The sequence below is a fragment of the Sapajus apella genome, unplaced genomic scaffold, assembly GCF_009761245.1.
Source record: "Sapajus apella isolate SASKATOON/1434 unplaced genomic scaffold, GSC_monkey_1.0 scaffold88, whole genome shotgun sequence".
Taxonomy (NCBI): Eukaryota; Metazoa; Chordata; class Mammalia; order Primates; family Cebidae; genus Sapajus; species Sapajus apella.
The window spans coordinates 4,674,515-4,686,847 of NW_022437028.1; the positions used below are offsets into that span (position 1 = coordinate 4,674,515).

At 54.8% G+C, this 12,333-nt stretch overlaps 1 protein-coding gene across 1 annotated transcript in view; it reads right to left on the reverse strand.

Moving 5' to 3' along the window:
- The window catches only part of CLIP2 (CAP-Gly domain containing linker protein 2), an 89,228-nt gene that overhangs the window by 57,606 nt on the left and 19,289 nt on the right, over positions 1–12,333 (reverse strand). Inside the window, exon 2 of the mRNA XM_032254891.1 lies at positions 7,520–7,707. Coding sequence (XP_032110782.1) covers positions 7,520–7,640 — 121 coding nt within the window. The 5' untranslated portion in view covers positions 7,641–7,707. The remainder of the gene's footprint in view (positions 1–7,519; positions 7,708–12,333) is intronic.

Below are 12,333 nucleotides of genomic sequence, written 5' to 3' on the forward strand. Positions count from 1 at the left end.
AGGGGAGGGAAAAGCAAAGAGGCATTATACCAATACCACAGGCATCAACCAGGCTGTGTCGAGCAAAGCGCCGTCCTTCTGCCTCAAGAACACACCTTCCTCTTGGGATCATCTAAGGAAACCCTCCTTTCCGTCCACAGCAACTGCACAACCCCTCATCTGCAGCCATCCCTGGGGCCCACTGCGTCTCTCTCCCTTCCAACCCCACGGGGCTCTGTTCCCCCTTTAGTTTGCACAACCTGCCTCCCAGGCTAACTGGGGAGCGTGTCTGCACACCCCCAGAACAGGAGCCCCAGGAGGTGGACTCTCACCCTGGGCCCCCTGGGCTGAAATGCAGACAGACGGCACAACCTGACTCCCCCTTCCTGGCGGCCCCAGAGGAACGTGCATCAATGCCCCGAAAACCTCAAATAGCTTTCTCTCCTGAGCCCCCTCCTCTCTCCAGAAGGTGCTCAAAGGCAGAGGTTACGAAGGAAGGAATGGGGTCTCCACAGCTTCCCTCAGGGGAGCTGCTTTCCCCTCCGCCAGCCCCGCACTGGGTCCACCCCAACCTGGTTCCACCCTTCAGTCCATGCCTCCTCCAGGGAGGACCCAGTATACATCCGCCAGCCCACCCTGAGCAGGGAGGGGTCCCTCTGAAGCTCACCTCTCTCCCGTGGCCACCCCAGCCCCAGCCTGGAGCGTCGCGCCTAAAGAAGGGACCCCCCTCTGCCAGCCCGCACCGTCCTGAACCCCCGGCTATGCTCAGCATTCTTGCTGAACCAAACGGATCTCCAAATCCCCTTCCGTGCCCCTCTTCCCAAACCAGAACAGAGCCCCTGCCCGGCAGACTCTAGGGAACCCAGGGCAAGAGCAGCCGGGATGGCTTACCCTGAAAAGAACAGAGCCAGCTCCCCATGGAGAAGCCCGTGGCCAGGCCACCGGGCAGGCAGGCAGGTGCTGGCAACCAGGCCCCCGCCCCGTCGGATCGATCCTGGACCACGTCAGTGCATGAGGAGGCAGCCCTGCCCCCAACCCCCGCCGGCCACAGAAGATCAGGCTTGGCTTCCCCGTCTGGATGCCATTTAAAAGTTTAGGATGTGGTCAGTGGAGACTGAGAAGCTGACCTTGAAGGGACGAGCTTGCCCAACATCTCAGACAAGTCACTTAAAGCGGGGACAATCCCACCTGCTCTCCTGGGGCTGGGGAGGCTCCTGGAAAAGTACGGAAAGGAAAGAGAAAGACAGCATCCTCTGGGGGTTTAGGCGCCCCCCCTCAGGCACTTTGGGCTGATGCCAAGGTCTGGAACACACATGGGGTGCAGGGAGATTGCGTTAATGAGGTAGAACCAAAATGCTGGCCGGGTGCAGTGGCTCACACCTGTTACCCCAGCACTTTGGGAGGCTGAGGCAGGCTGATCACTTGAGGTCAGGAGTTCAAGACGAGCCTGGCCAACATGGGGAAACCCCGACTCTACTTTTTTTTGGGGGGCAGGGGACAGAGCTTCCTCTTGTTACCCAGGCTGGAATGCAGTGGCACGATCTCGGCTTACCGCAAACACCACCTCCCGGGTTCAAGAGATTCTCCTGCCTCAGCCTCCCAAGTAGCTGGGATTACAGGCATGCACCACCATGCCCAGCTAATTTTGTATTTTTAGTAGAGATGGGGTTTCTCCATGTTGGCCAGGCTGGTCTCCAACTCCTGACCTCAGGTGATCCGCCAGCCTCAGCCTCCCAAAGTGCTGGGATTACAGGCGTGAGCCACCATGCCCGGTCTCCAATTCTACTAAAAATAGAAAAATTAGCTGGGCGTGGTGGAGCATGCCTGTAATCCCAGCTACTTGGGAGGCTGAGGCAGAAGAATCGCTTGAACCTGGGAGGCGGAGGTTGCGGTGAGCCGAGATCACACCATTGCCCTCCAGCCTCGGGGACAGAGCAAGACTGTGTCACAAATGAAAACAGAACAAGTTTTGAAGAACTGCCCGACTTTCCCGAGGCAGCTGCAGCATTTTACATTCCCACCAGCAACATATGACAGTCGCTTGAACCCAGGAGGTGGTGGGGCTGCAGTGAGCCGAGATCGCACCGCTGCACTCCAGCCTGGGCAACAGAGTGAGACTCCATCTCAAAAACAAAAACAAGGCCAGGCGCAGTGGCTCACGCCTGTAATCCCAGAACTTTGGGAGGCTGAGGTGGGCAGATGACCTGAGATCGGGAGTTCAAGACCAGCCTGACCAACATGGAGAAACCCCATCTCTACTCAAAATACAAAAAAAATAGCCAGGCGCGGTGGCACATGCCTGTAATCCCAGCTACTTGGGAGGCTGAGGCAGGAGAACTGCTTAAACTTGGAGGTAGAGATGAGGTGAGCCGAGATCGCGCCATTGCACTCCAGCCTGGGGGACAAGAGCGTAACTTCATCTCAAACAAACGAAAAACAAAACCAAAACGCTCTGGGCCCAGCCCTGTGTGCGCCCTGGAGGGGCAGCTGGGGATAGGATATAGGACCTCGCCTCACATCGCCCAGCTCCCCACCTAAGGGTGGGTGACACTCACACACACACACACACACTTGTCCCGAATCTCCTGGATCCTGAGGCAAGGCCACAGGAAAGTTAGGGGACAACTGTGACCAGCCTAACGGGAACAGGTAGCTCCTCCTCCCATCCACCTGTCCGGGGCATGAGGCAGCTATGTGGGGCTGGGACTGGACTCAGGCCCCCAGGCACCCCACCCCTGGGGAGGCAGCAGGGGCTCAGTCTGGCATGAGGCTCAGCTCCTGGCCCTGTAACCTGGGCAATGCAGCTGAGATGCCAAGCCTCAGTGCTCCCGTCTTTATTTTTATTTTACTTTATTTTTTAGATAGAATCTTTCTTTGTCGCCCAGGCTGGAATACAGTAGCGTGGTCTTGGCTCACTGCAACCTCCACGTTCCAGGTTCAAGCCATTCTCCTGCCTCAGCCTCCCAAGTAGCTGGGATTACAGGTGCCTGCCACCACGCCTGGCCATTTTTTGTTATTTTTAGTAGAGACGAGGTTTCGCCACGTTGGCCAAGCTGGCCTCGAACTCCGGACCTCAAGTGATCTGCCTTCCTTGGCCTAAAGTGCTGGGATTACAGGTGTGAGCCACCACACCCAGCCAATGGTCTCATCTTTAAAATGCAAAGAAGAGGAAGTGGAGGGAGAGAGCTTGGTAGTGGCACGCGGTTGGCCACTGGGATCATCGGTCCCACGAGTCCTCACCCAGGACCCTTCTCACTGCAGCCCAGCACCCCCGCTTTTTTCTTTTCCTCTTTGAGATAGAGCCTCACTCTGTCATCCAGGATGGAGAGCAATGGCGTGATCAGCTCACTGCAACCTCCACCTCTTAGGTGTAAGTGATTCTCCTGCCTCAGCCTCCCGGGTAGCTGGAATTACAGGTGTGGCCCCCATGCCAGCTAATTTTTATATTTCTAGTAGACACGAGAATTCACCATGTTGGCAAGGCTGGTCTTGAGTTCCTGACCTCAAGTGATCTGCCCACCTCTCTCAAAGCGCTGGGATTATAGGCGTGAGCCACTGCCTGGCCCTCAGGGTCTTTGCAGCCTCTGTTCCCTTTGCCTGGATGCTTTTCCCTCAACTGCAGCCTTGGTGACTCCAGCTCGTCACTTGAGTCCTTGCTCCAGTGCCACCCTTGGAGCCAGGCCGTCCCTAACCGCCCTGTCTGCAGCAGCCTCGGGATTTGCTCGGTTACACACAGCCGGGTCCCTGACCACGCTAGTCCATCCAGGACTTTGTCCCCTGCTGGGTCCCAAACCACCCTCCTGCCCACCTGCTCTGACCACCTCTCCCGTGTAGCCCTGTGCCACCTCCTCGTGTGAGAGACGCCCTCAAAGGTGCCCTCAAATGCTGCTCCCAGTGTGGCACAGCTCTGAGGACACAGGCCTCCCCTGTCCACTGGGTGGGCAGCAGGGGCACCAGTCCAGGCCCCATCCCTTTGCCAGCTCCTCTGCCGGACGCTGAGCTCATGCTTTGGGAGGCAGCCACAGCCCTGTTCCCAGAGCAGACTCCAGCATGCTCCCCTCCCCAAAAAACACCGCCAGCCCCGGCCTCTGCCAGACCCATCTCCAGCTGCCCACTGCCCAGGGTCCCGGCCTCTGATGGGTATGGCCGCCTCCAGCCCCTCAGAGAACAGATGCCAGTTGCATGAGTGAGTGAGGGAGCCCAACGGGCCAACAGGACTGGGGGGACAGTCCTTCCCTGGCTCTTCCACCTGTCACTCTTCCCAGAGGCTTTTATACTGTTGTTTTCTGGAGACCCTGGCACAGGAACAGAAGTGGCCCCGGCAGCAGAATCTCTCCCTTTCTCTCTCCCAGGGTTTTGCTGCCTCGGCCAACTCAGTTTTGCTCCAGGCTGGCCGCCCCCTTCCCAGCCTGGGAGTCTGGTTCTGCCCTGTAAAGGCAGTGGCCAGGGGGCAACATGGAGAGAGAGCGCCACCGAGGCCAGCCACAGCCTCTGCTGCCACCATCGCCAAGGTCAGGCACAAGGTGTGGCTCCCCAGTCAGTCAGGCATTCTCGGAGGGACACTTTCTCTCTCTGGGACAGCTTCGCAGGGTGGGGGCCCCAGGCAGCCCGATCACCCAGTCCTCGCCCCCACTCCCGGACCCCTGGGCAGTGTGACCAGGAAGCAAGTGGCATGTCACAGGCCACACTGCAGTCCATTCCCTCCAGGGAACCACAGAAATGACAGCAGGTGATGACACCAGGAGCACAGGGCGGTGCTTGCCACAGGATGCAATAAGATGAGAAAAAGCAGAATGCACCATTTAGCTGTTTAAACAACAACTTGTGGCCGGGCACAGGGGCTCACACCTGTCATCCCAACACTTTGGGAGGCAGAGGTGGGAGGATTACTTGAGGTCAGGAGTTCGAGACCAGCCTGGCTAACATGTTGAGACGCTATCTCTACTAAAAATAGAAACAATGAGCCAGGCATGGTGGCAGGCTCCTGTAATCCCAGCTACTAGGGAGGCTGAGGCATGGGAATCACTTGAACTCGGGAGGCGGAGGTTGCAGCATGCCAAGATTGCGCCACTACACTCCAACCTTGGCAACAGAAGGAGACCCTGTCTCAAACAAACAAACAAACATAGCTAAACACAGAAAAGGTACAGTAAAAATAAGGTTTAAAAGGTAGACTGGGTCAGATGTGGTGGCTGACACCTGTAATCCTAGAATTTTGGGAGGTCAAGGTGGGAGGGTTGCTTGAGTTCAGGAGGTGCGTCCTGGGCAATATAAGGAGATCCCGTCTCCTGCCTCTTTTTTTTCAGACGAGCCTCACTCTGTTGCCCAGGCTGGAGTGCAGTGATGTGATCTTGGCTCACTGCAACCTCTGCCTCTCAGGTAGCTGGGGTTACAGGCACCCACCACCATGCCTGGCTAATTTTTTGTATTTTTAGTAGAGATAGGGATTTTACTATGTTGCCCAGGCTGGTCTCGAACTCCTGATCTCAGGTGATCCGCCTGCCTCGGCCTCCCAAAGTGCTGGGATTACAGGCCTGAGCCATCACACCTGGCCAAGATCCTATCTCTTTTTTTTTTTTTTGAGATGGAGTTTCGCTCTTGTTGCCTAGGCTGGAGTGCAATGGTGCGATCTCAGCTTGGCACAATCTTGGCTGACCACAACCTCCACCTCCTGGTTTAAGCAATTCTCCTGCCTCAGCCTCCCGGGTAGCTGGGATTACAGGCGCCTGCCACCACGACCAGCTAATTTTTCTATTTTTAGTAGAGACAGGGTTTCATCCTGTTGGCCAGGCTGGTCTCCTAACTTCAAGCGATCCTCCCACCTCAGCCTCCCAAAGAGCTGGGATCACAGGCTTGCGTCACTGTGCCCAGCCCTCACCACTCGTAAAACAAACCCAAACCCCGTGTCCTTCAGGTCTGCCTCTGCCGGGCTCCCTCACCTCTTTTCACACTCCTCTCCAGCCAGACTTCCCTTCTTTCTCTCTCTTGTTTTTTTAGGGACTCGTTCTGTCACTCAGGCTGGAGTGCTGTGGTGTGCTCATGGCTCACTGCAGCCTCCAACCCCTGGGCTCAAGCAATCCTCCCACCTCAGCCTCCCGAGTACTAGGGACTACAGGCACACACCACTATTCCTGGCTAATTTTTAAACTTTTTTTTGTAGGGATGGGGTCTCACTATGTTCTCCAGGCAGGTCTGGAACTCCTAGGCTCAAGTGTTCCTCTGGCCTCAGCCTCCCAAAGTGCTGTGCTGGGATTACAGGTGTGAACCACCATGCTGGCTGCTCTTTCCTTTTACCTTTTCTTTTTTTTTTTTTTTGAGACAGCGTCTTGTTCTGTTGCCCAGGCTGGCGTACAATGGCATGATCTCGGCTCACTGCAGCCTCCGCCTCCCGAGTCCAATTGATTCTCATGCCTTGGCCTCCCAAGTAGCTGGGACTACAGACACATGTCACCACATCTGGCTAATTTTTGTATTTTCAGTATTTTTAGGGTAGAGATGGGGTTTCATCTTGTGGACCAGGCTGGTCTCGAACTCCTGACCTCAGATAATCCACCAGCCCTGGCCTCCCAAAGTGCTGGGATTTTAGGCATGAGCCATTGCACCTGGCTTAATTTTTGTATTTTTAGTAGAGATGGGGTTTCACCACATTGGTCAGGCTGGCCTTGAACTCCTTACCCTAAGTGATCCTCCCACCTCAGCCTCCCAAAGTGCTGTGATTACAGGTGTGAGCTTCAATGCCCAGCTCAATCACAATTTTTTAAGCCCCAGAGAATGGGTAAGAAATTGCTTCTAGTTTCTTCCATCATACCAATCTTGGTTTAAGACCTTCCTACAGCTCTGATTATTAGGATGAAAATGAAACTCCCTGCACACCTCCAAGCGGCCCAGGTCCACCTGCATCACAGCAGACTGCCCCAGCTGCACCCATGTTCTCTCTCTGTCTTGTACTCGTGATGCTCCTTTCTGCCTCTGAGCCTTCGTCCGTGCTGTTCCCTCTACCTGGAATATCCTTCCCCCTTTTTGAGATGAAGTCTCGCTCTGTTGCCCAGGCTGGAGTACAATGGCATGATCTCGGCTCACTGCAACCTCCGCCTCCAGGTTCAAGTGATTCTCCTGCCTCAGCCTCCCCGGTAGCTGGGATTACAGGCATGCACCACCATGCCCAGCTAATTTTTGTATTTTTGTAGAGGAGGGGTTTCACCATGTTGGCCAGCTAGTCTCGCAATCCTGACCTCAAGTGATCCCGCCCGCCTTGGCCTCCCAACGTGCTGGGATGACAGGCATGAGCCACCGCGCCCGGCCCCTATCCTCTTCCACTAGTGAATCTGCTATTCACCCTCCAGACCTCAGCTCCCACGTCCCCTCCCTGGGGAAGCCTCTGGTGACCTCCCGGCGCTGATCAGGCCCCATTACAGGAGCTCGTGACACAGCGTCCCCCACCAGGCTGGTCAGAGCAGCCCGCGCTCCTGGGGCTCTTCTGGAAGAACACTCATCACATGTAGCCTGTCCCCTTACCCCACCAATCCTTGGCACCACGTACCTTCCTTGGAGCCAGTGGCTGTCGCTGCTGAGGATGAAGCTGACCCGGTGGACGTCCGGCCCATGGGACTGGAGTGCTTCCCCCCACGGCCGGGGGGCTTCAGGCCGCTGGGCTTCTGCATGGCGGTGCCACTGGGCAGGTGGACAAGGGTGAGTGTCGGTCACATCCTCTCTGCCACCTTCACTCACCTGCGGGCAGAGACAGGAGACATTGCATCATCACTTCCCAACGGCCCCCAGACCTCAAGGGCCACTGAGAAATACACATCCCTCCTGATGTGGGCTGGCAGAGGCCACAGCCGACTGAACCTATCAGCTCACTGCCCCCTTGCCACGTGAGCCATATTTCCGTTCCCGGGCTCATCATCCCAGCACCGCCCCTCTATCCCAGGGGCTGGACAAACACAGAGAGGCTCATGCCTTACGCGCTTACATCCCGGTGTGGGGTCATCTGCCTCAACTCCACACCGGGATATCATCTAGCTGTGCCTGCCTTTCCACCAGGAAGGCTTCGTGCCTTTATTTTTGGTTGCAGAAATATATTATAATTGAAAGATGTTGTTTCATCTTCTATGCCACAAGCATCCATCAAGCTGTTTGCAGCGACCACTTTTTTGAGATGGAGTTTCGCTCTTGTTGCCAAGACTGGAGTGCAATGGCAAGATCTCGGCTCATCACCACCTCCAACTCCCAGGTTCAAGCGATTCTCCTGCCTCAGCCTCCAGAGTTGCTGGGATTACAGGCATGCAGCACCACGCTCAACTAATCTTGTATTTTTAGTAGAAACAGGGTTTCTCCATGTTGATCAGGCTGGTCTCGAACTCCCGACCTCAGGTGATCCGCCCACCTTGGCCTCCCCCAAAGTGCTGGGATTACAGGCAAGAGCCACCATGCCCAGCCAAACCACTTTTAGACTGGGCACAGTGGCCTGTCATTCCAGGAGTCTGGGAGGCTGAGGTTGGAGGATCACGTGAGCCCAGGAGATCAAGGCTACAGTGAGCTCCAATGCACTCCAGCCTGGATGACAAAGCGAGACATTTTCTCCCCTCAAAAAAAAAAAAAGCCCTAAAAGGGCTGGGGGCAGTGACTCACACCTGTAATCCCCACACTTTGAGAGGTCGAGATGGGGGGTAGATTGAGGCCAGGAGTTCGAAACCACCCTTGGTAGCTTAGCAAGACTTTGTCTCTACAGAAAACGAAAAACAAAAAATTAGCTGGGCATGGTGGCACATGCCTGTAGTCCCAGCTACTTGGGGGGCAAAGGCAGGACTGCTTGAGCCTGGGAAGCTTAGGCTGCAATGCACTGTGATGGCACCACTGCACTCCAGCCTGGGCAACAGAGTGAGGCTCCATCTCAAAAAGGAAAAAAAGAAGAAAGGAAAAAGAAAAAGAAGGGCCAGGTGTGGTAGCTCATGTCTGTAATCCCAGCACTTTGTGAAGCCAAGGGAGGAGCATCACTTGAGCCCAGGAGCTCAGGAGTTCAAGATGCACCTGGGCAACATAGTGAGACCCTGTTCTCTACAAATAATAAAAATGAAGTATTTTTTTAAAGGTCTAAAAGCAAAGATCACATGTTAATCATGGCACACACACAAAAAAATGTGTGATACTTGCTAATACAGTAACCTCAGAAGCAAAAGAAAGCTTTATGTCTTGTTTTAAAATTTATTTATTTTTGAGACGGACTCTCACTCTCTCGCCCAGGCTGGAGTGCAGTGACACCATCTCGGCTCACTGCAACCTCCACCGCCCAGGTTCAAGTGATTCTCCTGCCGCAGCCTCCTGAGTATTATGGATTACAGGCATAATCCTCCTGATGGATTACAGGCACCCATCACAAGGCCTGGCTAATTTTCATATTTTTAGTAAAGACACGGCTTTGCCATGTTGGCCAGGCTGGTCTCGAACTCCTGACCTCAAGTGATCCTCCCGCCTTGGCCTCCCAAAGTGCTGGGATTACAGGCATGCGCCACCACGCCCAGCCAGCTTTGTGTCATATGACAAAGCAGAGACGAGCTTAGAGGAGCACCTGCGCTTTACAATAGGGACTCTGGCAGGGAGCAAAGCCTCCAGGCACGATGCTATCTGTTTAGGGGATCGGGGGCAGCAAGATGGGGCTGGGGGTCAGGGAGGTGGACAAGCCCCCCACCCCCAGGCCTCTTCCCCACTATCCTACACTCACAAACTTTCCTGCACCCAGTGTTTCTGGAGGGCTCACCATGAGCCAGATCCCATTCCCGCCCCAGAGCTGCCGGCAGGAACTCAGCCTCTGTCCTGGGGAGCACCAGAGTCAGAGGGAGGATTCCAGGCAAAAGCATCCTCACATCTGGACCTCAGAAACACAGGAAATCTCTGAGGCAGTAGATGCCCTTGTTTGTCCAGCCATATCTGCAGTCACAGATTTCAAAGAATCCTTTTCACCACTCATCTTATTATTATTATTTTTAGAGACAGGGTCTAACTCTGTTGCCCCGACTGGAGTGCAATGGCGTGATCTTGGCTCAACTGCAATCTCCGCCTCCCAGTTTCAAGTGATTCTCCTGCCTCAGCCTCCTAAGTAGCTGGACTACAGGTGCCCACCACCACGCCTGGCGAATTTTTGTATTTTTTGTAGAGATGGGGTTTCACCATGTTGGCCAGGCTGGTCTCAAACTCCTGACCTCAAGTGATCCTCCCACCTCTACCTCCCACAATTCAGGGATTATGGGCATGAGACACCACACTCAGCCCCTTTTTTTTTTGAGACAGAGTCTCACCTTGTCACCCATGCTGGAGTGCAGCGGTGTGATCTTGGCTCACTGCAACCTCCATCTCCTGGGTTCAAGCAATTCTCCTGCCTCGCCTCCAAGTAGCTCAGACGACAGGTGCCTGCCACCAGGCCTGGCTAATTTTTATATTTTAGTAGAGATGGGGTTTCTGCCATCTTGGCCAGACTGGTCTCGAACTGATGACCTCAAGCAATCCTCCCGCCTCAGCCTCCCAAAGTGCTGGGATTACAGGCGTGCACCACGTTCCTGGCCTTTTTTTTTTTTTTTTTTTTTTCCCAAACCTATTTGAGGGACACTGTCATTTGCATTTCCAAAAAGTTCTGATGAATACGGAAGCCAACCTACAATGCTCACGGCAGGAATGCACGATGTGTTCTCAGACCGTCCGATGAGTCAGCGGCGCTACTACCTGTCCTGGCACATCCGAGGGAAGGATCGCCTCCTCCCTCGGGCTGGCAGCTACAGGAGCAGAGGAGAACGAGCTGCCCCCGGGCACACAGCAGTGGAGTCGACATGCCCTGGTGAGCCCACGAGAACATTGGGCATGTCTGCCAGTCCTGGCCCTCAGGGCCTGGCAAATCCAACATTCCAACGCCCCTGGTGCCCCGGGAATTCTGGGGATCGGGAGTCAATCATGCTGGGGTACAAAGCCGCTCCCTTAGTCCCCAGAACCTGGCCCTCCTAGTGGCTCGTTCACTAAGGGAGCCGGGCTGTGGGCTCTGGGCACAGCTCTCTGAGAGCTTGGTTAGGCTGGGTCAGCATCTCCGATGCCAGCAAAGGTGAGTGGGCGTGGTCTCTGGTGACAGTAAATGTCCCACCCTGTGGGTGACCAAACAAGCCTCCTGCTCCTGTGGCTCAGCTGGGCCACCCTCTCACCTAGGAATTCCTGATGCAGCGAAGAGAGAGCGTTGCCGGGACTCACGTGAGGTGCAAGGAGCTCCCGACCCATCCTGAACACCCCCAGAGCCTCTTCTCTGCCCAAAAATCCTTCCACAGAGAAAACAGCTAAAAAACACATCTAATAACAAACTTGCACTCTTTTTTTTTGGAGATGGAGTCTCGCTCTGTTACTGTGGTGCAATTTCGGCTCACTGCAACCTCTGCCTCCCAGGTTCAAGCCAGTAGCTGGGACTACAGGCCTGTGCCACCACATCAGCTAATTTTTATATTTTTAGTAGAGACGGAATTTCACCATGTTGGCCAGGCTGGTCTTAAACTCCTGACCTCAAATGATCCACCTGCCTCAGCCTCCCAATGTGCTGGGACTACAGTAAGCCACCGCGCCCAGCCCAGACTTGGACTCTTTTCTTTTTCTTTCTTTTGTTTTTTTTTTTTCTTGAGATGTGGTCTTGCTCTATCACCCAGGCTGGAGTGCAGTGACACGATCACAGCTCACTGTAGCCTCCAGCTCCTGGGCTCAAGGATCCTCCTGTCTCAGCCTCCTGAGTAGCTAGGACCACAGGTGCACGCTACCGTGCCTGCACAATTGTTTTTCATTTTCTGTAGAGAATGGGTCTAGCTACATTGCCCAGGCTGGTCTCAAACTCCCGGCTCAAGCCGCCCTCCTGCCTCTCTGCCTCTGAAAGTGCTGGGATTTCAGGTGTGAGCCACCACGCCCAGCCAGGGCTGGTATTCAGGAAACATAAGGAACAACTCACTAAGAAGAAGACAACAACCCAGTGAAAAATGGGTGAAAGGTCTAAATAAACATTTCACCAAAGAAGATAACCAAACAGTTCGTAAGCACATGAAAAGATGAGGAACGTCTTTACTCATCCAGGCAATGCAGATCAAAGCCACAAGGGCAGCCGGGCGCGGTGGCTCACGCCTGTAATCCCAGCACTTTGGGAGGCCGAGGCGGGTGGATCACGAGGTCAAGAGATCGAGACCATCCTGGTCAACATGGTGAAACCCCGTCTCTACTAAAAAACTACAAAAAAATTAGCTGGGCATGGTGGCGCGTGCCTGTAATCCCAGCTACTCAGGAGGCTGAGGCAGGAGAATTGCCTGAACCCAGGAGGTGGAGGTTGCGGTGAGCCGAGATCGC